Source organism: Brachyhypopomus gauderio, unplaced genomic scaffold, assembly GCF_052324685.1.
Source record: "Brachyhypopomus gauderio isolate BG-103 unplaced genomic scaffold, BGAUD_0.2 sc37, whole genome shotgun sequence".
Taxonomy (NCBI): domain Eukaryota; kingdom Metazoa; phylum Chordata; class Actinopteri; order Gymnotiformes; family Hypopomidae; genus Brachyhypopomus; species Brachyhypopomus gauderio.
In genome coordinates, this window is record NW_027506867.1 from 1,656,722 (window position 1) to 1,684,711 (window position 27,990).

General features: G+C 45.7%; 3 protein-coding genes across 4 annotated transcripts in view; all 3 read right to left on the reverse strand.

Moving 5' to 3' along the window:
• gnav1 (guanine nucleotide binding protein (G protein) alpha v1) overlaps positions 1-11,472 on the reverse strand; it is a 29,075-nt gene extending 17,603 nt beyond the window's left edge. Inside the window, 6 exon segments of the mRNA XM_076985107.1 lie at positions 771-861; positions 864-930; positions 1,856-1,948; positions 10,452-10,543; positions 10,755-11,031; positions 11,107-11,472. Coding sequence (XP_076841222.1) covers positions 771-861; positions 864-930; positions 1,856-1,948; positions 10,452-10,543; positions 10,755-10,893 — 482 coding nt within the window. The 5' untranslated portion in view covers positions 10,894-11,031; positions 11,107-11,472.
• Positions 11,473-12,479: 1,007 nt separating this feature from the next.
• pcyt2 (phosphate cytidylyltransferase 2, ethanolamine) lies at positions 12,480-21,438 on the reverse strand. Of its 2 annotated transcripts, XM_076985114.1 has the most exons (13): positions 21,172-21,437; positions 19,664-19,752; positions 19,296-19,457; positions 19,097-19,163; positions 17,797-17,881; positions 17,517-17,558; positions 17,116-17,254; positions 16,780-16,862; positions 15,827-15,904; positions 14,988-15,053; positions 14,650-14,715; positions 14,423-14,511; positions 12,480-14,299 (listed from the first exon to the last, which is right to left on the reverse strand). In XM_076985114.1, exons 1-13 carry the CDS (start codon positions 21,288-21,290, stop codon positions 14,191-14,193), a joined length of 1,194 nt encoding a protein of 397 aa, XP_076841229.1. In that variant the 5' UTR covers positions 21,291-21,437; the 3' UTR covers positions 12,480-14,190. The 2 variants fall into 2 exon arrangements, with proteins under 2 accessions (XP_076841229.1, XP_076841230.1); XM_076985115.1 differs by lacking the exon at positions 15,827-15,904 and having other exon boundaries at positions 21,172-21,438.
• A 1,333-nt stretch (positions 21,439-22,771) lies between these two features.
• On the reverse strand, positions 22,772-27,333 carry gcga (glucagon a). The gene is made up of 6 exons (XM_076985121.1): positions 27,283-27,333; positions 26,904-27,001; positions 26,382-26,537; positions 25,360-25,473; positions 23,830-23,964; positions 22,772-23,233 (listed from the first exon to the last, which is right to left on the reverse strand). The coding sequence occupies exons 1-6, from the start codon at positions 27,283-27,285 to the stop codon at positions 23,218-23,220; spliced, it is 522 nt and encodes a 173-aa protein (XP_076841236.1). The 5' UTR covers positions 27,286-27,333; the 3' UTR covers positions 22,772-23,217.
• Between the last annotated feature and the right edge of the window lie 657 nt (positions 27,334-27,990).

Below are 27,990 nucleotides of genomic sequence, written 5' to 3' on the forward strand. Positions count from 1 at the left end.
AATATCAGTATCAGAAAATATCAGTATCTAGCCAGCCGAAGGTACAGTAGCTCATACCGTAACTGACACAATAATTTTAAGACACACACAAGTGTCACTAACGCCTCCTTGACAAAAAGCACACATCTAAGCTCCCTGGTTAAGCACACACACACACACAACACACACACACACACACACACACACACCACACACACACACACACACACACACACACACACACACACACACACACACACACACCCTTTAAACTGCTGTCTTCTATTCATACACGTTTGCATAGAGTTGGAGTTGTGAACAAAAACGTGTTTCTTGTACAGAACACATTGGGTGTAGTAGCAGCCTTCACCACACACAAGACGCTGGGAGAGTCCGTGAAACCCTGTGGGAGCCCGCAGCACGCACGAGATGCTTTGAGGTCACCACCAAGGTCAAGTCATCAATTAAAGTCCACCGAAAGGTCTCGGACCTTTTCAACTGTGATCGGGGCCTGTTAAACATATGCACGCGATATGCAAAAGACGTAGGGCCTCGAATTAAACTCTCCATCAGAATGCGTCTCCTCACAGCTCTACATTATCAAGCTATCAATTCGGAGCAGTTTGAACCTCTCAGGCTGTGGTCCGGTTAGAACCGCACAAGCCCACGGGTTGGGCAGAACCTCAACCAATCGTTCAATCATGACTGAGGCAGTCCGATTATTTCCTGCTCTTATGGGTCGTCAGTGCTTGAACAAGCTACTAAATGTGCGGTGTGTGGGTTTCACTCACTAGAGCGCTGAGTCGTTGAGTTCGTATTCATATCCGCGCGTGGCTGCAGACCGCACCCCTTGATCCGCCCACAGACAGGAGAGGGCGTGGCAATGAAGGGGAATAACACCTGCTCCTCATCAAAGCACCGCCCACAGGAGAGCACAGTGTGAGCGTGGACCTACACACACACACACACACACACACACACACAAACAGTAAACAAAAACTATTACTCATCCTTAATCAACTCAACACAATAAAAAATAAGAATCTCAAAACACACCCAAAAGAGCGACGCCCACAAAGAAAGAAAGACGAAGTTAAAGAAAGTGTGACAGGATGAAAAGAGGCCAGAAAAACGAGTGTATGACACCCCTAGCCAAATGTAAGGCCATTAACCGTGACACGACAATTAGCTGCTCGGGGCACCGTTAATCACCACTAATTACACCATGCACTTGTGATCGTGGTTAAAACAATGCACGCCAGACTGCTACGCTACCACACCGCACACTGTAGCTGTCTTCGTGTCTTTGGCTCGAGAAAAGAGGAGAACGTGGGGGACGTCTGAGGAATGTGGTGGCGGTTCTGGGGTTCTGAGAGCGTTCTGGAATGTTCCAGAAGTGAACGAACAGTCTAATCAGCCAGGGCTGAATAAACATTGGAGGATCTACACAGGGACTTTGGTGTGTGTTTAAGGCAGAGGACCAGACATTCCAAAGAGCCACTTCCACCTAGCGTATGTTTTGAGCACTGTGGGGTGGAAGAGAGAAAACACAGCCCTGATTTGTAACTTCAGTCAGCATTCATTAGACAGTGATGAATCACACAGGACAGTAGGGTGGTGGTGTGTGTGACATCTTGGAGCCTGGTCACTGACATAGGACAGAGACAGGCCCACATTACAGAGTGCACGTGTCACATCAGGAGCATAGGTGTGTGATGGAAACAGAGAAAGAGAGCAGAGAGAGAGGGAGAGAGACACAGAGAGAGAGAGAGAGAGAGAGAGAGAGAGAGAGAGAGAGAGAGAGAGAGAGAGAGAGAGAGAGAGGAGAGAGAGAGAGAGAGAGAGAGAGAGAGAGAGAGAAGGCTGAGAGCAAGACCTTGTTCTTGTTGGTGGCCAGGTTGATTCTCAGAATGCCCATTCCATACAGCACAAACTTCATAGACGTCAGCAGATTGTCCAGCACCGCCGGCTGCAAACAGACCAAGACATTAGTACATGAAGACACGCAGCCTGTGTGTGTGTGTGTGTGTGTGTGTGTGGGGGGGGGGGGGGGGGGGGTAGAGATAGAGAGAGAGAGGGAGACTACATGAGGGAGTATGGGAGGAGAGAAGGAGTAGGAGAGGGGAGGGGGGAGTGGGGATGAGAGAGGAGGAGTAGGGGAGGAGAAGGGAGGAGTAGGACTAGAGGAAGAGAGAGGGAGTAGGGGAGGAGAGAAGGGGAGTAGGGGAGGAGAAAGGAGGAGAAGAGGGGAGAGAGGAGGAGTAGGACTAGAGGAAGAGAGAGGGAGTAGGGGAGGAAAGAGTAGGAGTAGAAGAAGAGAGAGAGGGAGTAAGGGGGGAGAGAAGGGGAGTAGAAGAGGAGAGAGAGAAAGTAGGAGTAGGGGAGGAGAGAGGAGGAGTAGGAGTAGAGGAAGAGAGAGGGTGTAGGGGAGGAGAGAGGAGGAGTAGGAGTGGAGGAAGAGAGAGGGTGTAGGGAGGAGAGAGGAGGAGTAGGAGTAGAGGAAGAGAGAGGGTGTAGGGGAGGAGAGAGGAGGAGTAGGAGTAGAGGAAGAGAGAGGGTGTAGGGGAGGAGAGAGGAGGAGTAGGAGTAGAGGAAGAGAGAGGGTGTAGGGGAGGAGAGAGGAGGAGTAGGAGTAAAGGAAGAGAGAGGGTGTAGGGGAGGAGAGGAGGAGTAGGAGAGGAGAGAGGAGGAGTAGGGAAGGAGAGAGGAGGAGTAGGAGAGGAGAGAGGAGGAGTAGGAGAGGAGAGAAAGGGGGGTAGAGGAGGAGTAGGGGAGGAGAGAGAGGGAGTAGGGGAGGAGAGAGGAGGAGTAGGGGAGGAGAGAGGAGTAGAGGAAGAGAGAGGGTGTAGGGGAGGAGAGAGGAGGAGTAGGGGAGGAGAGAGGGTGTAGGGGAGGAGAGAGGAGGAGTAGGGGAGGAGAGAGGAGGAGTAGAGGAAGAGAGAGGGTGTAGGGGAGGAGAGAGGAGGAGTAGAGGAAGAGAGAGGGTGTAGGGGAGGAGAGAGGAGGAGTAGAGGAAGAGAGAGGGTGTAGGGGAGGAGAGAGGAGGAGTAGGGGAGGAGAGAGGAGGAGTAGAGGAAGAGAGAGGGTGTAGGGGAGGAGAGAGGAGGAGTAGGGGAGGAGAGAGGGTGTAGGGGAGGAGAGAGGGTGTAGGGGAGGAGAGAGGAGGAGTAGGGGAGGAGAGAGGAGGAGTAGAGGAAGAGAGAGGGTGTAGGGGAGGAGAGAGGAGGAGTAGGGGAGGAGAGAGGGTGTAGGGGAGGAGAGAGGAGGAGTAGGGGAGGAGAGAGGGTGTAGGGGAGGAGAGAGGGTGTAGGGGAGGAGAGAGGAGGAGTAGGGGAGGAGAGAGGAGGAGTAGAGGAAGAGAGAGGGTCTAGGGGAGGAGAGAGGAGGAGTAGGGGAGGAGAGAGGGTGTAGGGGAGGAGAGAGGGTGTAGGGGAGGAGAGAGGAGGAGTAGCTAGGGAGGAGAGAGGGTGTAGGGGAGGAGAGAGGAGGAGTAGGGGAGGAGAGAGGGTGTAGGGGAGGAGAGAGGGTGTAGGGGAGGAGAGAGGAGGAGTAGGGGAGGGAGAGAGGAGGAGTAGAGATAGAGAGAGGGTGTAGGGGAGGAGAGAGGAGGGGTAGGGGAGGAGAGAGGAGGAGTAGAGATAGAGAGAGGGTGTAGGGGAGGAGAGAGGAGGAGTAGAGGAAGAGAGAGGGTGTAGGGGAGGAGAGAGGAGGAGTAGGAGAGGAGAGAGGAGGAGTAGAGGAAGAGAGAGGGTGTAGGGGAGGAGAGAGGGTGTAGGGGAGGAGAGAGGGTGTAGGGGAGGAGAGAGGAGGAGTAGGGGAGGAGAGAGGGTGTAGGGGAGGAGAGAGGAGGAGTAGGGGAGGAGAGAGGAGGAGTAGGGGAGGAGAGAGGGTGTAGGGGAGGAGAGAGGAGGAGTAGGGGAGGAGAGAGGGTGTAGGGGAGGAGAGAGGAGGAGTAGGGGAGGAGAGAGGAGGAGTAGAGGAAGAGAGAGGGTGTAGGGGAGGAGAGAGGAGGAGTAGGGGAGGAGAGAGGAGGAGTAGAGATAGAGAGAGGGTGTAGGGGAGGAGAGAGGAGGAGTAGGGGAGGAGAGAGGAGGAGTAGAGATAGAGAGAGGGTGTAGGGGAGGAGAGAGGAGGGGTAGGGGAGGAGAGAGGAGGAGTAGAGATAGAGAGAGGGTGTAGGGGAGGAGAGAGGAGGAGTAGAGATAGAGAGAGGGTGTAGGGGAGGAGAGAGGAGGAGTAGGGGAGGAGAGAGGGAAGGAAGACAGCACCACACCACCCCTCCTCTGCTCAGGTCGCTCATACAAGTTTCTTTCCAGTATCTTATAAACTTTCAAGTCCTCTGTTCCCTCGTAGCCAAATGTTTAATCCAGCATCTAAACAGTCACGTCAGTCAGAGCAATTCTAACGTAATAATGGGAAGACTGAGAGATAAGAACGCCTCCCCGTTTGATCCCCACACTCAGGGTCTACTGGCGTTGAGAGCTTCTAGCTGTCATACAGCAATAACTCCACATTACAGCACCTGGGCACGCACCACTGAAGATAGCAGTCCCAGTGAATTAGCATGCAGTACGTGCGTGTGTGTGTGTGTGTGTGTATGTATACGCACACATCGCATGTGTGTGTGGGTGGGAGTGAGAGAGAGTGCAAAGTTAAACTGAGAAAACACCTCATATCAAACAGGTGTGTGTGTGTGTGTGTGTGTGTGTGTGTGTGTGTGTGTGTGTGTGTGCAGGGAAGAGATAAGACATCAACTTCGCCGTCATCTCAGCTCCATCGAGCCCGAGTCTCATTATCTGCTGTTTACTGGGTGAGCGCGCTGCTGTGGAAGGCCGATACCGGCGTCCCCACAGGGCCGTCGGCCGACTCCACACGCTCCGCCCCCCGAAGGAGACTGTCGATTCGTCACGCATACCAATTACCGTGTCAAACCGAGCGACGGGTTCTAATTACGATGTCACAGTGCGTGGCGGGCTGCGTTCGCCCAGCCCCCGACGAACGGAGGGACGTATCTAATTGGAAACACACAGGTGGTTGAGACGCCGTCACTTAGAGAAAAAACACCAGAAGGTCTTCCTCTGTTTAGTAGGGAGGGAACATCAAAGGGTAGACAAGAATACCCATAAATCCCCAGAAACCACTGAACCTGACGAGATGTGGACTGTGTCTCCCTTCTGAGACATGTGGACTGTGTCTCCCACAGACAACAAGCACAATGTGCTACACTGTATGTCAGGTAGAAGACCGCTATGGAACAAGCTCGCTCGCAGTTTGAAGCGTGTGGTGTAAAACACATCCAGATGGCACCATGAGGGAAAGATTAACTCCGGGCTGCCCTCTCACCGCTGACCTTTCACCCCTAAACCTAATATAAAGAAGCAAGCATTCTTCAAGCAGTGGACCTTGATTCGAACGTCTGGGTTGTATTGAACTTTAAGTGTGCTGATCCTGGATCTAGACTTCGAATGTAGATGCGCATAATTGCAAATTCAAGGAAAAGCTGATATCAGACAAAGTTGTCTTATTGAGAGACATATGATGCACATAGGTCTTGAAGTGACACAAGCTGATGTCAGATCAGCTGGGTGTCACATTACAGCCCCTGACTCCTCCCTCGGGGCGTGTCCATGTGTGCAGATTTGTTCATCCATGTTCTTGTAGGTGTTTGCTTCCGTGTTTGCGGAGTAGTGTGTGTATGTTTTATGTGTTGCACCTGTTTCTCATCTTCTTGTTATCGTTTCTGTAAGTGCAGGTCTTGGTCTTTGTCAGTTCTTGTTTTTGCCTTCGTGGAGTGTCGTGTATACATGGTTTGGTTTTCTGCCAGCACTTTAGCTCCAATAGCTAATAAATACAGCAATACAGTTGCTCTCATCTCAAATCTCTGCCTCTCCCTCTCCAACGTTACACTGGGGAAATGTCGTTCGTCTCAAAAATGCCTTTATGTGCTTGTAAATCCTTGAAAAGATAATGTATGTTGGTAAAACTACAACAGAGTATTCATAACTAATATATTGCTGTTATTTAGATCTCCTTCTAATTTATTACTTGATCTCAAAAGGCACATCACTTAATCTGCGCCCCTAAAAATAAAAACCTTCCCTCTAGCAGCGACGCGTGCAGGTTTGATGGCCTCAACCAGCAAGATCTGTGCATTCGACAAATGCTTCGCCCTCCTCCCGGCTCAGCCCGGCCCAAAACTAACGCCTCCCTGTCCTTACCCGCCCTGCCGTCTGTCCACTGGACAGGAGATATGAGACGAGGGCTTTTTGGGGACGGAGCTCGCGTTTATTAACACACAACTAAGGAATCTTCTAATGACTTAGTGGCTTTATTCAGTCCTGTTGGTTTTTATACTGGTTTATATAGTACCGGTACATCAGTTACACAGTCATCCTGTCACTGCTCGTGGTCACTCAAGTTTGTTGACGGATGCCAGCGTCTCAGGATGCTCCCACGTCCATGTTCCCTTCTGGTTCTGCCCTTTTAGCTAGGCTGTAATCATTTAATGCCGGAGTTGTTGCCACACTAAAGAAATGTTTAAATTTCCTCTGTCCCGCATATGATCCCATACAGAGCCAATTTCCCTCTTTTCTTTTTCCAAATGGCTGCCCGCCTACCTGAGAAATACTGAGACGAGGAGAGACGAGCCTTTCCCGAGATCATTCCTGGGTCAGCCGCCTCCTGCCTAACCAGCTATGATGAAGGATCAACCCACTGCCCTGGCCCCTCTCACCACTCAAAATTCTCCCCTGCTATGGCTGTATCTCCACAGCCCTGGACTACTATAATCAACCATGAAAAAGTTTAGTACTGAATAAGATTTACATAGAGACCACATACATAAATACACAAAAATGAGAATTATTTACCATTCCTACCTTTTCTTTATTTATGTATCTCTCTAATTGTTATGGTGACCGGCGTCGGCCAGAGGAGGGTGGGTTTCCCCCCTGAGTTCCTCTCAAGGTTTCTTCCTCATGCTCTTAGGGAGTTTTTCCTTGCCACTGTCGCCCTTGGCTTACTCACTGGGGGCTTGGACACAGACACTTGTAAAGCTGCTTTGTGACAACAACTGTTGTACAAATCACTATATAAATACATTTTTATTGATTGACTCTTAATTTAGTACTCGCTCTCTCAGCTCGTACAAGGATCTGTACTTTCCTGAAGAACTCCCAATTCTGACTCTACGAGTGCGATGAAGCCATTTATTTTACATCATCTTTTGTAAAAATCATGTGGCTCTCAATTTCAGCAGCAAGCGTAAAAACATCATAACACCTTCGTAACACCATAACACCTTAATAACACATTAAACATACAGGTCACATAACCTGATTGCATGTTAATAAACAACCGAATAAAGGAACAAAAACCACAGACATAACACCGGCTGTGGCTGTCCCATCATAAGCCTGATGAAAATGTGGGTGTTAAAGAATTACCCTGAGGCAAGAATCATGCATACAAATACAAATACTTAAGTGTGCGGGCGTCTAGTCAACCTGCTGGAGAGTGAGAAGCACTCCAGAGTGCGCTCTCTGCTTTTCTCGCAGTCCCCCTCTCATTCGCACACTCCTCTCCATTTCTGCGAGCGTCAGAGTTCCACGGTGCCGGCTGATGTGTAATCTGAACCCTGACACGGTATCTGCAGGACACGGTGTGTTGACAACCTTCTGGCTGCATTTCTGGAATTCTCAATTGGCTCTTGAGAATTCTTAAAAGTACAGATTATTCCTAAAAGTTCAAGAATGTCAACATGCTGGAAGCAAAGTGCATCTATAACCTGATGATGGATCCTTGCTAATCCGCAATACTGACGCTTATCAGCCCATCACTCACTGATAAAAAGAGGGAGGTGCTATAAAAACACAGATATCAAGTAAATGAAAGACAGGGGAAGGAAACATAACAGAATATCTATAAATATAACTGAGATAAATGTCAATGCATGACTTGAGTGGTGAGAGTTTAGAAAAAAAGAACAAATCATGGAAATTGAGGAGTTTTTCGTTACATTTTCCCATAAATATACACACCAACATAAAAAGCGATATCTTACTTGACACGTACTCACAGCATAGACACTCATCATACACACACGCACACAACCACACCCTTCCTTAACCCCACAGTGCTAGCTGACTGACCAGTTGCTACTCTTTAAAAGCAAACAGAGGTCTCTTTGATTATAGACTGCCGTCTGGTCTCCGACCTTATGTACAACACTGCAAGCCGTAATTATGGTTCTTACTGTACATGTGTGTGGGTGTGTGGAGGTGGGTGTGTGTGGGTGACCTCGCACGACCTCCTTACAACAATTTAAACATTTTAATTAACAAGTGCTGATGAATCAGATTCACGAGGAGAAATTCTCACCGCCAGCCTCACAGGCACAATTAGCACGGACACTCACTTCGCATCTCACCAGAGCGGCTATTCCGTTCGGCTCGAGCAACGTGACCCAACGTGCCTCCTCGTGCAGTTGAAAACATGATTGGATGGCTCCTGTGATCCCGTGATGACATCACCTGACATTGGACAGGATGTTGCCGTCATGGCGACTGCGTGTCTTCCCACAACACCACTGGGAGGAAGCCGCAGATTTACCTTCAGTAGCATTGAAAGGGCACGAGGAATGTCGAGCTTCGGTTAGACGCTAATAATTAACGTGCGTGCGGTATAAACACTAGTATGTCCAAGCTAGCGAGTACGCTAGAGCCGAACCAGAGTGCCCACCCAATACGCCACAGTGGGGCTCACCGGGCCTGGGGTTTCCAGACACTTTAGGCTTACTTCTAGAGTACATCCAATCCCACGTGTGAATGTCCAGGCTCAGTATGCACACACCCCATGTCAAATGGCAGGTATTGTCTGATGAAACTCTTGAGGCTCCAAATTAAATTTTGGAGAACCTTGAGCTCAAGCTGCTGTTCATCTCGGTTATGAAAAGGCTCAATGTGTAAAGTCGAAAAGATCAAAAGCGCTGAAAACTTAGTGGTCAAGATCTCAGAGAGAGAGAGCGTGAGTGAGTGTGGTGTGGGAGAGGGGTAGATAAAGAAACAAGACAAATCTTTGTGCAGTGTTTTGCCACACACACACACACACACACACACAAACGTGTTAACTGTTCTGTTAAAGAGGAAAGCATGGCTGCAAGAGATAGACCTTCCATGTTGTCAGTGAGGTCACCTAGATCACAGCATCAAAAGAGGCCTAGGGGTGTGTGTGTGTGTGTGTGTGTGTGTGTGTGTGTGTGTGTGTGTGTGTGTGTGTGTGTGTGTGTGTGTGTGCGTGCGCGCAAACAGTGCTGTCTGCTCATGTTTTTCCCCCACTGGCTTGCGAAAATCCCTGCCATAAATCCAGCAACTGTCGTCCGACATGGAACAAGGTTACCTAAAATACCCACTGCCCACCCAATACAGGAGCACACTGGTATATCAGTACACACCTACCAAAGGACAGCCTGCTACAACAGGCAGAATAGAGAGGAGTGTGTGTACTGCTGGCATAAAAACATGATTAAGCCCTTGTTAAGAAGATTGCACAGTGTAGCCCACCTTGCGCGCGTGCACGCACGCACACACACACACACACACGCACTCACACGCAGCTACACGTCATTTTCCCGCTTCCATTAGAATTTTTGAATTTATTCTTTTGAGTTAATAACTAAAACATGTACAGTACAGAATACCACAGAGCAGCCATCAAAGGGGCCCATCAACGTCTACTGTACACTTGGGTTTGTGGCTGTTTTGCGCAGAGAGTTTGTGTACAGGGTTCATGTGTAACAAACAGAACCAGAGCAGCAGGGGAGTGAGACACATTAATCCAGAGGAACATTTCAGTCAGCACACACACACACACACACACACACACACACACACACACACACACACACACACACACACACACACACACACACACTTGCATTTCTAATACCCCTGGAGGACTGCATGTGATGGTCAGTAAGACTACCCAGATAAAGGGATCTCACTAATAGGAGGCAGGCAGAAAGAGGAATCTCTTAATATAGTCTCACTGTGTAAGAGCAACAGCTCTCTCTCTCTCACACACACACACACACACACACACACTTTATATGTAAAGATCACTGTTCTTTGCACACAGGCCTAGGTGTCCTGATCTCTATGGGCCAATGGGCACCACAAACAATAGTCAATATTTAACAGTGAATAGCAGGGAACTCAAATGTTTTAGATGTTTACACTTGTTTTAGCTTACGGTTGTGAGAGAAGTCTCATCATTACACACAAGTTAGTACACAGCCTATGACCGGTCCTCACACACCAGACTGTTTCCAGACAGAGCATATAACAAAGCGGAACACAACAGTTCCCCTTTCAAAAGCAATACAGAGTTCAGTGTGTTGGCGTTGATGTCGTCATGTACCATCTCTAAAACCACAGGGATGAAAAGCAGCTTCTCACCTGCCCAGTGGATCTTACCTTAAAGCTCACCAGCTCCTGTTGGGTGAATCCATGGCTGTGAATAATCTTCATCTGTTTAACAAGGGTGCTCTTCCCACTTTCAGCAGCTCCTAAACACACACACACACACACACACACACACACACACACACACACACACACACACACACACACACACAAGGTGTTTGTTCATGTTCCTCATTAAACAGTGGCCTTCTTCCCATCAGTTGCTCCTACGTACATGTTCTCGACCACTAAACGTGAAGTGACACCTTATTAATCACCATTTTGAACAGTAAACAGTACAGTGAACCCACTCACCAAGCAGAAGAATCTTCACCACGTTCATCTCTCGCTTCGCATGTTCATAAAGGTATCGGTCTATACCCACGCTGTGAATCTTTGCCTTCTTGCTCTCCTCCGTGACCTCGGAGCCCAAACACAGACCCATGTCGTTCATGCTTCCTCGCCCCTACACACTGATCGATCTGATGGTGAAGAAGCGGAGAAGGTCGAGCAGGACCATCGCGCTCGCGCTGCTCCAAACCTCTCGGTTCGTCAAGAACTCGTCGGTGTTTCAGCGTTCACAAAACGTTGTCTGGAAAACGGTTTGATAAAACTGAAAAACAGAAAACTTTTACGATATGTCCTCGAGTGTCTCACGGTCCGTTACCTGAAGTGTTCGCTCACCTCCGTTTACAAAACGACACAAGTTCCTGAGAACTGGCAAAAAAAGTTTTGAATTCTGCTCCCGGTTACGTTGCTGAACCCGTATCCGACAGACAGGCTGGCGTTTCCTCAAAGATAATGACACAGGACGCTGTGACCCGGTGTGTTGTCAAACAGACGAGCAAAACACTTTTTTGTAGCGTGTTTTAGACTTCGCGAAACGATACACACGGAATTTATCTCTATTGAAGTTTCAGGTTTCTGGAGGAAGTGACGTCACTGGTCTGGAGCCCGTCACCTGAGCGGCAGGAGTTCCAGAGAATGTGATCAGGAATGAGATCAGGAGATCCCGAGAATTAGATCAGGAATTAGATCAGGAGATATCGAGAATGTGATCAGGAATGAGATCAGGAGATCCCGAGAATTAGATCAGGAATGAGATCAGGAGATCCCAATAATGTGATCAGGAGATCCCGAGAATTAGATCAGGAGATCCCAAGAATGTGATCAGGAATGAGATCAGAAGATCCCAAGAATGTGATCAGGAATGAGATCAGGAGATCCCGAGAATTAGATCAGGAGTGAGATCAGGAGATCCCAAGAATGTGATTAGGAGATCCCGAGAATTAGATCAGGAGATCCCGAGAATGTGATCAGGAATGAGATCAGAAGATCCCAAGAATGTGATCAGGAATGAGATCAGGCGATCCCGAGAATAATGTGTATACTTGAGATCTAAAATAAAATAATCTTATAAAATAAAACAATTTTACGTTAAAATAATTTATTATTATAAACCGTGACAGATGTCAGCAAGCTCCAGCAAACCACAAACCCACAAATATTTACATCATTAACATATTTTCTAGAGACCCACAGAAACAAACGACAGGTCATGGGGTTCCGCTACCAGTAACCATCTCATCTGCTCCTACTGATATTAGAGGCCTTCCTATGGTCACCTGGCCCAGGTGATAAATATTAATTACATGAAAACGTTTTCTTTACCGCCTAAACAACATGGCTTAAGGAAATATTCGATATGGTAAAACTAGTTAAATTAGGTGCATAATGTATGCTACTCTCTGAATATTTCGTAAGGTTTGGGACTTTTTTTTACTACATAAAAAATTGTGTCCTGGAAATTCTTTGACAGGGTGTGTTCTGCTAAAACTACACGCAGCTAAGCGCTATAGGGTGTACAGTGGACAGGCATCAGGTAATGAAAGGAATTCCTCCTTTTACTTCTATTAACTTTCTTTTAAATGTTGAATGATCTGTTATTGTCAGTGTTCGTTTTATTTATTTGAATTTATTGGAAAATTGGTCAGTCAGTTAGAAATCACACAATAAAAAAATTGATCAGAATAACCACAATTTTAAGTGCAATATTTTATTAATGTATTTATAGGATCAGTAAGGGGTTGTGGAGTTTGAATAAGGGAAAATAAGATGAAATTAAATAAATGGGCAATTTACAGACACATGGGAGTGTGCATTGTTTCAACAAGTACTTAATGAATTGGTCACTACTCTTAAAAAATAAGGGTTTACCACACTCAGAATAATTAAAAAACATTCATCTCAGAGTTTTGTACAGCCAAGGATTGCATTTATCTCTTGAAAACTAGATCTACAAAATGTGTCTTAAAAATATTAGCTTCTTGTATATTAAAAAGTTATTTTAGTCATTGACTAAAATGACACTTCATACCAGGCTGATTCAAACAAATGAACTACACACACTAGTAATATCCAAGACTGATGTTGTGCTAAGAGCCAAACCTTTCATGGCATATTCGTAAGGTTAACATTCATTGCTGTAGACTGGCTTGGTTTCTTATAGAAATCATATTAGACACGGACCATCTCAATCTGACGTGTATTGTTGAACAAGAGAACAGAGACTGTTGCACATACGTACACTTCTCCCGTGAAGCTGCAATAGGAAATCCTTTTTCCAAGTCTCCATGTTTTGAAGTGGTTTTCTTTATGAAACTAAAGAGATGTAGCTTAATTCCTTCAAGCTAACAATTGTAAACCTTTGCATTAACAAAAAAAGGTTTACCTGTAAATTTATTAACATGGTCATAATGTTATGGTTAAAAGATGAAGTCAATGCTTCTAGGTACGTCTTCTAGGTACGTCATCTGTGTAGATGAATAACATTTAGGCTGCTAATTTAAATGGAGCCAGTGTATTTGTGTGGTTAGACAGTTTGCATAAAAGGTTTTCGTTAACCAGCTTCCTGGAACTTCAGAATCACCTGAGGTCAGAGTTGAAAGCTTTAAAAAGAGTGATCTTCAGCATAGCTGGCACAGCTAACAATGTCATACCAACTGACATCCATTAGCTCTTTTTTATTATTAGCTTCTGCCAAGTTCAATAAATTGCTAACGTAATGAGGCTGGTGGGTATTCTGGTGCTACATTAGTGTTTCTTATCGGAGAATGGTTAGTTAGCACTTTCCCAATATTACCACAGGACCGATGACAACCAAGGAAGAAGGCATCTCCCAAAAGGTGCATGTACCCACAGAACACAGCGGCTAGAAGGGACCTAAAGAAATGGATCTTCTGAGGTGGTCTTCTCTCACGAGAGAACGTATCAGCTGGTCAGCTGAGAATGGCAGTAAAACCACTTGAAATGACACTACATGAGATTACTATAGTGGATGGAAAAAAGGGGGTTAAAAAAGACAATTTTTATAAATCTGTCCGACAGAGACTAACGGCTACATCTACCCATTTAACAGGTATCATAAAATAATTCCTAATTTCCTCATCACACAACGATGAGCTGGTGCCATTGCACAGAAGTAGACGGACCTCCATGCGAGTTCAGACAGGGTGATTTAGGACTAATGAACAGACGCTTGCTGGTGATGGTTGATAAAAACAATCAAACTGGGGGATCTTTGAGCTCAACAGCGCCATGTATCCCCTAGTGGTTAAAATGTTATTGGGTCTCTTTAAAAGTACAATTTGCTAGGCACTGAAGGGACCACCGTATCTGACGCAGAGTGAGGAGAAGTGTGGAGTTTGTGGCCAAGCCCTTTCTCTCGCTGTCTGCTTTTCTTGTCTGTTCGTTACTGGGCGACCGGCTGGCTCGTCTCTCCGTCCTCTCTGCGGCGCAGGGCCTCGATCACGGCCATCTCCTTCGCCTCCTTCTTCTGGTTCCGCGCCTCAAACTGCAGCCTGAGAAAGTGAGGGAGGAGAAAGAAAAGAAGAGGAGAAGAAAACAGAGCAGTGAAGAGATAGTCTCGATAGTTCAACTATTAGACAGGCTGGGGAATGGATCACACACACACACACACACACCTGTTCTCGATGATTCTCTGCACGATGATGTCGGTCGTGAGGCCGTTCCCACTGTCGATCATGCGAAATATTCCTCTCTTCTTTGGCTCCTGTTCATGGAAGCCCAGAAGCAAACACCCGATGACAGCAGCTCAAAACCACAACAACGCTACTCACTCGCAGATGTAGGACGTGAGAAGACTTTTGGTTTGGGCACAAGAGGAAGGAGCATCGTCCAGCACACTCACAGCGTACGGGTCCGTTTTGTCCTTGTCCGGGAACACCTCCGTCTTTCCGTGACACACGAGGTCCACCTGTGGAGAACGAAGCGGCACGTGGGTGAAGATGTGCGCTCACATGTGCGCTCACGTGTGCTGTGTGTTGGCCGCTTCAACGCCACACGTTTCTCCCCTTAATGCTTGCTTGTTAAACTGCACAGGAAGCATCTTCCTGGAAAACTCCACAAAGGGACAGTATTTGCCTGCAAACAGTGCCATTCTGGTGAAAAGTACATCGTCCCTTAAGAGGAACAAGCTAAAACTGGAGGGGTTTTGACTGGGTTGTCTATGACCGATGTTAAATGTACCTTAAAATGGTCCAGAAGGTCTTTCCCCACAGCATAAGGAGCACCAATCACCACTTCAGACACGTACTGAAAGGGAGATAAAATAAAAAATAAAAATAAAAACAGCGAGAAAGAAAGAATTCCCCATCAGATCACAGAATTCCGGAATTGTCCACCAATGCCAGAACAGCGTTCTAGTTCTGGAGGAATCATTCCAGAATGGACGGAGGGTTCTAGAACAGCAGCGGTAATATTCTGTATCAAATGCTGTGCGTGGATGTCAGGGGAACAGGGCAACTCTGGAGGCTGCTGGCACAGGAAACCCATAACTGTAGCAGAGCAATAGGAAATGCCAACAAGCAGACTCTGGTTTTCTTCTGTTCTCTGTCCAACCATCTTCACAACCCTGGTTGCCCCCCCCCCCCCACCTCTCCCTCCCTCCGCCCCTCTCTCTCTGGACACTGGTGCTTTGTCGCAAGTATGCACATGATGGCAGTAGGCACATGAGAACACAGAAAGCTTTTGACCGAGATAGTTGGTGGGTGCTGTGAGAGATGCATGAAGGACAGAGCTGATTCCTGGAGACAAGGATGACCAAGAAAGCTGGTTGGTAGAAGTAATGAGTGAAAGATGATAGATAGAACGTCTTTTTAGAGATGACAGCTGATTGGAGGAGACAGTGAGGTATGTATGAATAAGAAAGCTGATTGGTAGGCTGATTGGTAATGGATTGTGTACGGTTGATAAGGAGAACTCGCAGTCCGTCTACAAAACATTCAGTGCAGATGTTTTTAAAGATACGATTGTTTTAATGAGTAAACGCGTGAAGAAACAAGAGAAGCGACGTGCGTCCCACCCACCCGACACGCCAACACGCTCAGCGTCCTCTCGTGGATGTTCATGATGGGGTAGTTCTTCCCTTTATAGCGGTTCACTTCCTGGAACAAAACAACGACAGCGCATGAGATAAAAACAACACAGCCAAAGGCATGAGCAGCAGAAACACAACAGAGCCAATACCACAGAAGAAGAAGAAACAACAATCCTGACCCCCAACCGCAACACACAACCGTCAATGCATCAGTAATACCCCCACACACCCCGACCCCACAGCCCCACGTCACCAGTGTGTGGAGTACATCCACGGAGTTCCTCCCTCACCACAAACTTTCCGACAGGGCTCCGGCCTGCTTTGCTGGCCGTTTTGTTTTTAAATCAGAACCAGAGAAGCGCCGACGGCGGCTAAAATACGTGGTCCAGACTGTCGGAGAGGAATGATCTAGAGTCCTGTTTATGACTTATTTACGGCAGATTAAAGTCGAAACACGTGCGAGCTGCCAGGAGTTGCCCAAAGCCGTCTGGGTGTAGAGAGGGGCGTAAAAACAGCTGGAGTTTTATCTGCCCATTATCCCGGGGATCTGGATCCGCACTCTGACCCCGGCACCCCGTGTAGGGGGGCACGAGCTAAGCTTTGGACCCCCACTGAGCCAGAGACTCTCCACAAACCCACCACGCTCCATCAGCTCCGCTAGTATTTGGTCACATTTGGTGAAGTTTAGGCGATGAAACCTGGAGTATGACTGTGCAAGGCGACCATTTGCTCGGAGTTCGTTTGACGTGGTTCCTAGCTCGAGAAATAACAGGTAATCCTGTTTGTTCAGTGAGACAGAGATCTACAAGTGTGTGTGTGTTTGTGTGTAGGGTTCACAGGCAAAACCCGAGCCAAACTTCAACTCTGCAGACTCCCAGCTGAATGATGTGTTATGTTGGAGGACCTGATTGGCAAGTGTGTGTGGGTGTGTTTCTCACACACCTGGTCAAAGTGCAGGCCAACGATTACGTAAGGCCTCTCTGCTTGTCTAAACACCGTCTCCAGGAAGTCCACATGGCCGATGTCTATCATGGAGTCAAGGCTGAAACACACAGAACCGCTCATCCTTCTGCCCGGAGAGCGTGCCAAAATGCTCCAGTTCAAAACGAACGATCTCGCCCATATGGGTCATAAACAAACATAAAAGTCCGAATGAAGTAATAAATCAGGAGAGGTCCTGTTTGACCCAGTCGTATGACATAAAGCTTTATATTCAGTATCTGCCGATTCTCCAGCAGATCCTTGCTACGCCTTGCTCATGTGCACACAGGAGGATACGGAAGAGGTCGAACGCTCCGGCAACATATATGATGGTGTCCCCGGGCTGCGGTTCTTTGCCCGAGGCAAACTGGATGATTTTCTGAGACGTCTGTAGGAACTGCGACACACCTGTCCATGGGCTGTGGCCTTTAGGACCCTGAAGAACACCGGCAGACAACAGAGATACGCACTTAGACTGTAATTAAAAACACTAAATCGCTTAAAAGACTGACTGTAAACAGTGATTATCTCTTGTGAATCGTCTATTGTCTATTCTGAAGTAGGAGCAGGTAATCATAAAAATAAATAAATAAACAAACAAACACTGCATGCAAGTCAAGAGAGACCTCTAGTGGTGACATTGGGTAACTAAACCACATGAATAATTTGTGATAGACAAAAAATCTACTGTGACTAACCTTCCCAAAGTTATCGGCATGCTGCTGATAATCTGAGTTATCCTGAAAGAACAACAGAGTGAGAGACAAAGCAACAGACCTCATAATCCAACATCAATGTGGGACCCAATCCACTTCACTACAATATGCCCATAATAAACAAATAGATAAAATATCATTCATGCCATCAGTTATCACATCACTGAATACACATAAAGGATTTGTGTGCTTCTTTTCTACGTTTGAGTCCCGTTGCCCCGGCGTGCGTCGAGTAGCCGCGTCTACTGCGTTCTTCACTCACCATGTTGGTGTGATGAGTCTTCGTCATCAGCAGCATCCGGCCCACGAGGTCTGTGGTGGACACGCCCTGCGTGCGCTTACACTCCCTGAGGGGGAGGAGGTCACACACACACACACACACACACACACACGTCAGACACACACAGATTGGGTTACTAGCTAGGCCACTGGGATTGGCTCCCTCTGGAATCTTGGTCCTCCCGAGGTTTGTTCCTTCATCCTTTCCTTCCTTCATCCTTTCTTTCCTTCATCCTTTCCTTCCTTCATCCTTTCCTTCCTTCGTCCTTTTTTGTCTCAGTGTCTTGTGCGTGTTCAGTCGACTCAAAGTGTGTACAAGTCAGGGACTGCAAACTAGATCTGGCATGCTGAGTTACAGAGACTGGTAGCTTGCACATGTGTGAGCATGTGAATGTGTGTGTGTAAGTCAGGGTATCTGCACCTTTTTAAAATTCAAATTCAATTACTTTTAAGACCTTTTTAATACCTCTCACAAGAAAAAATAATACTATTTCTGGGGATGCAGGTGTGTTCCACATCGTTGACGGGGGATGGCGGCGAACGAAAATTGTTGACGTTGTTGAGGCCGTATACTCCAACGCTAGGAATCTAGTACTAGAACCCTGGAGCGGTTATTTTCTGCATTAGCGCTAGATTCGGCAAAGTTCACATCGCGCCAGAACAACTGAACAGCACACATTTAAAATAATTTAATGCCTCCCCTCATAAAATTCCAGACATTTTAAGACATTTTTAGGCCTTGAATATGGAAAACTAAATTTAAGACATTTTAAGACTTTTTAAGGACCCGCGGGTATCCTGTAAGTGTGTGTGTAAGTGTGTGTGCATGTACATGAGTGTGTGTGCATGTGCGCATGTCTATGTGTGTACGTATGTGTGTTAACGTGTATGTGTGTGCGCGTGTGTTTACGTGTGTGTGTGAACGTGTATGTGTGTGCGTATTAACGTGTATGTGTGTGCGTTTACGTGTATGTGTGTGCGTTTATGTGTATGTGTGTGTGTGCGTTTACGTGTATGTGTGTGTGTGCGTTTACGTGTATGTGTGTGCGTGCGTGTGTGCGTTTACGTGTATGTGTGTGCGTTTACGTGTATGTGTGTATGTGTGTGCGTTTACGTGTATGTGTGCGTTTACGTGTATGTGTGTGTGCGTTTACGTGTATGTGTGCGTTTACGTGTATGTGTGTGTGCGTTTACGTGTATGTGTGTGTGCGTTTACGTGTATGTGTGTGTGCGTTTACGTGTATGTGTGTGTGCGTTTACGTGTATGTGTGTGTGTCCCTCACCTGTATCGGCCCATTTGCTTCACCTCTTCATATGTGTCCTTTCCATCCACCGTTAATGTGATGTCATCTAACGAAACACAGAACAGCTACACTCAGTTCTCCTACGGCCCCCACAGCTCGGCCCCCCACAGCTGGGCCCCCCCACAGCTGGGCCCCCCCACAGCACAGCCCCCCACAGCTCGGCCCCCGGCACCCTCACCTCCGTGCACACAGAAATCGCAGTTGTGCGTGTCCAGAGTCTCCAGCGCGGTGACGTACGGCGCTCCCTCCACCACCTCATCCACCCACTTGATGGCCCTCACCATCTTGTAGCGCTCCTCCTGGGTGAACACCGGGGGACCCTTGTGCTTCGCTATCTCATCTGGGGGCAAAAACAAAGAAGGAGTTGGAGGAGGAGAAAGAGGAGGAGAAACAGCAGGGTGGGCAGAGAAAAAAACCAACAAAGCGCTAGCGTGAAATGTTCTGAGGGCATCAGCGGAGCTGTAAGACTACTGGAGGTCGCTCGTGACAGCGTCTGCTGAAGTGTGTGAATATAGAAGACCAGTAGCCCACGAGGCACTTTCTTACCGTCTGTGTGAACTCCCACCACGAGGTGGTCCCCCATGGCCTTCGCCTGCCGCAGCTGATTGGAGTGGCCGTAGTGGACCATGTCATAACTGAGAGAGAGTGAGAGTGAGAGAGAGAGTGAGAGAGAGAGAGACTAAGACTGAAACAAGGCCCCCAGTGTGAATGAGCTTGGCGCATGCTATCTGGAATGGAAGTTAAGATATTGATGGATATGTTTTAGTTAAGATATTGATGGATATGTTTTAGTTAAGATATTGATGGATATGTTTTAGTTAAGATATTGATGGATATGTTTTAGTTAAGATATTGATGGATATGTTTTAGTTAAGATATTGATGGATATGTTTTAGTTAAGATATTGATGGATATGTTTTAGATTCGTCTCCCACGCTCTTTGTGGCAGCTACATATGGCAGACAAAGGTGAGAAATGCAGTGACGCTTATTAAACAGCAAATTAACATATGAAGTCAACAGCTCAAGAAAATGATGAACTGCGATTCCCATGATGCCTCCTTGTTACCTCATCTGCTCATTGGTAAACAACATGTTCACTATGTGAGATATTAATAGAGTCACAAGTGTGAAATCTCACAGGGGTCAAAATGGAATGTACAAGATGGATATCCGCTCTGACACTCTACCTAGACTTAAACTAGAAACATGTTTTTCAGGCTGTTGGCAAACTGTACTTTTGCTTTCTGTTTATACACTTTAAACAAAAAATTTAAGGTCTTACATCCTCGACCAGTGATGTTTTAAAATGTGGTTAGGTTCAGAAATGCACGCCCCAGTTAAAACACTGCAAAGGCATCTACAGCTATAACTTGGGTTTGAGTCCCAGCTGTGCTATATGCAGTACAGGGTTGGGGATTAGTGCTGCAGCTGGCTTCCTCAAAGGTGATTGGGAAGACGCCAGGCCGCTCCTGTCCCACACCCTTATGTAGACAAGAACCTGACTTGCAGTAGTATGAAATTGAGGTTAACTGTTCTGGACCAGTAGTTAACAAAGCAGCAGGACCACACAGAGACTCAGAAACGGGTAGTAGTAGTGGTATGGTGACTGCTGACTGAGACATATGAATAAGAAGAAAAAATAGAACAAGAGCTAGATAAATGGTCAAATATAGTTGTTAAAAAAGAGAAAACTGTCACAAGTATCTTTTCAATTAGTGTGTGCGTGTCATGGAAGATAGGGGGTGTCAAAAAAAAGCTCAAGGATTTCTACTGGTATGTTCTTGTCATGTCAGGATGAAGTTTCAACGTGTCTGTCATGTTCTCCTTATCGCAGTGTTCAGTCACTGTAGCTGTAGTCGGCCACGTCCAACTGCACTGACTTTCATTTACTAGCTGCCATAACCACTCTGACTTTACAAGATAGCGAGCTAGATGGTTAACGTCGGTTGTCAAACCAGCTGTCAAAATCAGCAACCTTGGCTAGTTTAGTACCGTGTGTAGGTGGTAAAGGCGGTTTAATGTGAGTAATAATAACTACGGAGGTGGACGTACCATCCATCGCACCATACCCGGACTACACGCTTCCTCTTCTCGGACCCGTGGGCGGGGGGTCCTCCGTGGGGAAACTCTCCTCCGGGCTCGCTAGACGCATGATGTCCGTTTTTGATCATTTCACAGGGCTGATGAAAAACTAAATGTATGAGTTGTGTATCTGCAGGTGTGTGTGTGTGTGTGTGTGTGTATGTGTGTGAGTGCCGGCCGGTGACGGGAGCGCCGCTGCTGGGCCAACGCCTCCTTCCGCCGAGAGACGAAGTGACGTCATCACGCGGGTCCGTGTGGAAACACGGATCTATATTGAAGGTTCCACGTTGTTTCCACACGGTCGAAACAACAAATTTGAATTATTTTCACAAAGTGACAAAGAGAATGTGTTATGGCGAAATAGTGACCTAGGACTATGGTGTGATTTTTGTTTCAATAGTTCCACAAAAGCAAAAGTAAATCCAAGAGCAGAAAGTATATGTTATGAATGTAAAACAGAAAAAAATATATCAAAAGTATATTTTTTTAAATATAATTGGTTATTTGAAACTTATTTTCGTTTGCATTTTGACAAGTTTTTGGTTCCATTGTTTTTGTTTTTTTGGATTTTCCCAGTAAGGTCTTTTGCTTCTGGAATCTCTCTTTGCTTCTGCTTCGTTTTTTGCTTCTGATATTTGGAACACATTTCACGTGTGGGAGGGTCTTAGATGAAGGCGTTCCTCTGCAATCTCCATTGGTCACTGATTCCGGACTGACACAGAGCTCTGGGACCAAGCCACGCCCACCCCACCAGCTTCCCAGCGTTTTCAAACATGGCGGAACGCGGGGTTTCTGTTTCACAGTAGCATGTAAACTGAGTTTTATCATTAAAGTTTATACAAAGGTTTACATGCTACTGTGAAACAGAAACCCCGCGTTCCGCCATGTTTGAAAACGCTGGGAAGCTGGTGGGGTGGGCGTGGCTTGGTCCCAGAGGCGGTCTCAGAGCTCTGTGTCAGTCCGGAATCAGTGACCAATGGAGATTGCAGAGGAACGCCTTCATCTAAGACCCTCCCACACGTGAAATGTGTTCCAAAAGTCAGAAGCAAAAAACGAAGCAGAAGCAAAGAGAGATTCCAGAAGCAAAAGACCTTACTGGGAAAATCCAAAAAAACAAAAACAATGGAACCAAAAACTTGTCAAAATGCAAACGAAAATAAGTTTCAAATAACCAATTATATAAAAAATATATACTTTTGATATATTTTTTTCTGTTTTGCATTCATAACATATACTTTCTGCTCTTGGATTTACTTTTGCTTTTGTGGAACTATTGAAACAAAAATCACTCCATACTATGTTGCTTCTTCTAGTCACAGCCACTGATCTAAATGTTTTTAAAGTAATGGCATGTTTGCTGTGCGTCTTTCCTCACACTCATAGGCTACTTCAGAGTCTGACCAAGCAGGATGCAGGTAAAACAGGTGATTCTTCAGCATTTTCCTTAAGTAGTGCTGACGTATGTCTTTAATTTCAATTACTTCAGAATTAAACTCATGACGTATGGGAGTTTAGCGCATGACGTGTGCAGTTGTCGAGGTGTTAAATGCATATTTTGATGAAATCTTAGAACACAAAGCAATTTATTGGACAAGTTTATTTTGCAGAGTAAGGGCACCGTACGTATGGCGTTTTGACATCATAGCGGCATAACTACATAACCTCTCTTACTCACTAAACCTGAGAGTAACGTAGGTACGTACGTTTTCCTGAGTTTCCAACATTGTTAAGCAACAACATAAATACAGAAAATATCTCAAATCTATAGAAAAATATGACTTTTTTAAATCATAATTTTATATGCCGTACCACAAATCTCTGGAAAATAAATAATCACTTTATAACACAGTGCTAATTTACAAACATGAAAAAAACATATGGCTTTTAATTTCCCACATTGCATTAGCTCTTATTTTAAGGCCTATGACTTTCAATGATTTGAAGATGGCAGGTCTTCTGGGTGGAGAACAATATCCAAAAACTTCACTCTGGCAGCAGAAGTTGGTTTCACTGGTTTCAGTCTTGTTTACCACTGGGAAGGGGGAAGGAATACACATAAACGATTTGTGTGCTTCTTTTCTACGTGTGATGAGCCTTTTATGACAGTCAGCAAGCGTCAGGTCCAGATAAAGGACCAGAGGACCCAAGCAGGGCACGATTCTCTCTTCCCTGATCAACCTCTCTCAGTGCTGGATGACACCATATGGAGGACACTAAGGAGTTGAAATTTGTGGGGGGCCCATCACGAATCATCTAATATTTTTAAAATTTTTGCAACCAATTGTTTTGACGCTACTAATAAAATGTGTGGGCCCATAAGCTTGTGCATACCTATTTGGTAATCTGACACTTTGTTAAAAAACAAAGGAAGAAAACAACAGTAAATTATTGTTCAACAGAGTTGTAGGACATGTGACTGCAATGAAACACATGTAGCCTTTCAAACATTTGGAGATGTCATCGGATTTAGAACAAACATGATTTGGTGAGATTACATTACACATACAACATTAATCATCTAATCAGCTAAAAGACATCTCAAAATCCAGGACCGGATTTGGATTCGAGGTCCAGATTTGACTACTACTGGTGTATAGGTTTTGTAAGGGGACATGGCATGGACATTACCTCGTCCCCGACGTCTGGGAGCTCATGAGCCACTTTAGGTACTCTTTGGCGGTCAGACTGTCGAGCACTTTGCTGACGTCACTGGTGAAGCTCCCGTCCACGTGCCTCTTGTGCATTAGAGCAGCCCGTCTCTTCCTGACGCAACCCAACATGCGCGGGACACAACATGAGCACTGCAGGATTCACTCAGGCAAACCTGTGACCCTGCCACACTGACCCTTCAAGACTCTCCACTATGTGTGTGTCACATTGGTTAGAGGGGTAACAATGACAACTGTTAGCATTGTTGCTAATTTTATGACTAAGAATTCGTCTAAATAATGTGTTTAATAGCCCAAAAGCTCACAAAGTGCTTCAAAACAAGAATAAACTAAAGTAAAATAAAAAAAGGATAGACAGTACAATGAAACAAAACGGAGAAAATATAAAGCATGTCAGCAGCACTCAAATAACTACTCCACATTTATATTCTGAGTGAAGTCTAAGCAGAGACATGAAGATCACTAGTGCCATGTTTTAGTCCTGACATACTGCTCATGTTTGGCTGAACTTCCATTCAGTGGTCTAGATCAGAGACACCCATTCAGGGCCATGGATCTGAAGTCCAGTCCTGGATTTTGTGATTACTGCTAGCTAATTTATGCTGTAAAATCGAGGTCTTCAACTTGGTTGTTAATTGGTTGTGAACATTTAAGGTAGCTAACTGACTGATCACATGAATTGGATGATATGATTACAAAGTGGTTTGAAAGCTATGTTCCATGACATAATTCATGAATTGGTTTATGGAGTAGAACATAGGTACTCAAATCATAGCACTTGAGATCTTAAGAGTTAGGTATGATGACTAAAGTGAATGGATTAGTTAACTACCACTGAAAACAACCCCAGGACTGGAAACTGGATTTGTTATCAAGTCAGAAAGAGACTGTTGATTAAGTATTAGACAAGTGTTAGGAAATCTAGATTTCTGTAGGTTTGGTTAGTTTTTTTTTGCATAACAAAGCTCAACAAGAGCACAGTGCTAGCGCCACACAGCGTATGTGTTTGTGTGTGTGTGTGTGTGTGTGTGTGTGTGTGTGCGTGCATGTATGGGCATGTGTGTGTATGTGTGTGTGTGTGTGTGTATGTGTGCCGCAGAAGGTCCCCAAAGCCACATAAAGCAGATTAGTAGCCTTTATGCTTTGCTCGCGTTAGCAGCAATGAGTAGTGAATTGTGCTGGTTTGAAAGCACCCAAAGCCCAGAGACTTGCGCACAGACAGAGATGTTGCAGCAGGACTGGGAGAAGATCGTTCATTCAGCACAGTTTATTAGTACAGGCTATGTCAGCAGGGGTAGGATAGGATCAAAAAAGCAAGCAAACGAACACATAAAGCATGAGGGTTTATGCTGGTTATAAATATCTCTTTAAATCTCTCCCTCCCCGCCCATCTCTTTTCTCTGTCTCTGAATGTCATCTGCCCTCCGTGGTTGTCTTTGTCCTCCCTCCTTAAGGCACTGTGGGTGAGGTGATGCTCCGTTATGCCTACTCTTGTTTCGTCTGTGCGCTCTTCAGCCAGGTGATGAAGTCTTTCACGGCCTGGTCCTGCAGGTAGGAGCTCACGTCGCTGGTGTAGGTGCCGTCGGCATGACGTCTCGTCGGGCTGCCACACAGTTAAAGTAGGGGGGGGGGGGGGGGGGGTGGTTAGAGAGATGGTGCATGATGACATATCCTGTGTGACCTTATTACCAAGGTTGACCTTTACTTACAACAGATGATGACAGTTAGACTTATACTAGCCTACTTTGTTAAAGCTGGTTTGTAGCCAAGGTCTACAGACCAGCTTTAACAAAGTACACTAGTATAAATCTTACTGTCAGCACTGCAAGAACTATTTACAAATGTCAAATATTCATACATTTTCCAGTAAGAGTTGCTACAGGAGCATAGCCACAGGTATAACAACCAAGTTCATTGTAGTTTATAATGAGACTGTCTACACTCAAATAAATTCCACTTAACATTACAGGTGAAACAAGAAATCAAAATATCAAAAAAGAGAGAAAAACCTATTAAAGTTTGAAATAGTGTGTATGAGGATTTCAACCTCACGCTCATCTTGCTATCTGCCAAGCTATAATAACATTTGTAAGAGGCAGTTTAGGTTTTTGTGGTAGTTATAGCTAAGTGGCACATACACATTATTTATAGCTAAGAAGCACTATACTAAGATCAGTGGCAGACTATTTTGTAATTCTTTAAATTAATATTTGTGTCCAGTCTGTATAATACATAACCAGAATTCAATGGAACCGATTGTTTTTAAACACATAAAATAAAAAAGAATTCCAGTCAATCTTGACCTCAGAATTGAAAGTTGCATCCAGCCTGAACATATAAAGCATCAATACATCTCTATTCGGTGTTATTGGCATATATGAGTGGATGCTAATTAACATGTTAATTAGCATGGTAATTAACATGCTGATTGATTGGCTGAACCGAAACAGGACTGGGAGCTTGTGTGTAGCCCTAAACACAGAATGCTCTGCTGGCTGCCCACACACTCACCTGTTCCTGTCTGAGTTCATCAGCCAGTGCACGAAGTCCTGGGCCCTCCTCGTCTCCAGGTACTTGCTGTAGTCGTTGGAGAAGGTGCCCTCCGAGTGCCTCTTGATCACAGGTGATTCTTTATGCTCCTCCTGGAGTTGTGCATCTATCTCTGAGCTGCACATGTCAACCATGATTACAACCACTTCCAAAAAACTTCGGATGCAGTAAAAATTCTTTTTAGGTGGATTAAAGCCAGCTCGGTTTCTCCTACGCGTTGTAGCATTTCTGCAAGATCCACTATCCAAAGAAAACTTGTGTCCTTAGGTGAGGCAGAATTCTCATTTCTTGTTCAGGATTTAAGTCCACAGGCATATTCTATGAATTTCTATGAATTTCTATTGATTCTATGAATCAGTTACTTTTCAGTAACTACACCACACGGTAAACTTCCTTGCCACAGTTTCTTTCCGAAATAAAAAAAGTCTTTAATAGTATTGCTCGCACTTCGTCTACTCCAGGTGTGTTCTAGAAGTTTCTTACCTTGTTATGTAGTCTTGTAGTGGGTGTTCCAGACTACTGCCGATGAAGAATAGCAGCAATAGGCCGGCTACGAAGTGTGTGCTTTTTATTTGAATACCCTGTCATTCACACACACACACACACACACACACACACACACACACACACACACACACACACACACACACATTCACAAAGGAAAAGTGACAGACATTATTGATTTCTCATCAAAAAGAAATATAGTAGTCGCATTCATAAAATATAAACACTTCTTGGCATTTTGCACTTTTCTGATGTCCTGTTTTAGAATTGAAGTGGCCAGTAAGTCATCATCCTTTGTTGCTCAATGACCCACAAATATGTGTGTGTGAGTATCAGCTCCTCTGTCCTCACTACTCACCATGGCGTAGACGAGTGTCCGTTTGTATGAGAGCTCCTCCTTTTCCCTTTCGACTCCTCTCGCTTTCTTTCTGGCCTTTTCTCCTTGTGCCTCCCTCCTTTATAGTGGTGTGAGGATCCACCCTGACGCCCCCCCCCCCCTCCATTCACCCTCACGCGCACACGCTTATACGTGCACCCGTGCACGTGTTGGACTCATTCATTACTACCAATCCATTTACTCATAGCCGGGCCTAACCGGCTGAAACAGGGGCATGTTTGTTTAGAGGAGGTAGATTCATTGGAGTGATGCAGGGATAAGAGGGTGTGTTTTAGAGGTGCTGGGAAGCAGCTTTCCATCCCGTCAAATAAAGTGAGAAGAGTGTACAGAACGAGTGTGTATACTCTGGCTAAGAGCCGATTAGCACTTAGCGCAGGCTCTGATGACACCTCATCATTCTGACATCACACAAAGAACTTTGCATTTCTTTATTGCTTTTCTCTAAGCGTTGTTCACCCAGTGGGATGCAGAGGGCTGAACGTGATTCCACTGCAATGTTCCTGCATGTACCAAAATCAGATCCCCCAGTTTTAGGTGATGAATGTGGGCTAAAGATTCGCTTACGGCCCGATAAGGGATGTTTGCTTCATATTGCCTTCAAATGTTAATAAATGTTGTTTATATATTTTATTATATAGTTTTTCATGTTGGCTGCATTTATATAGTACA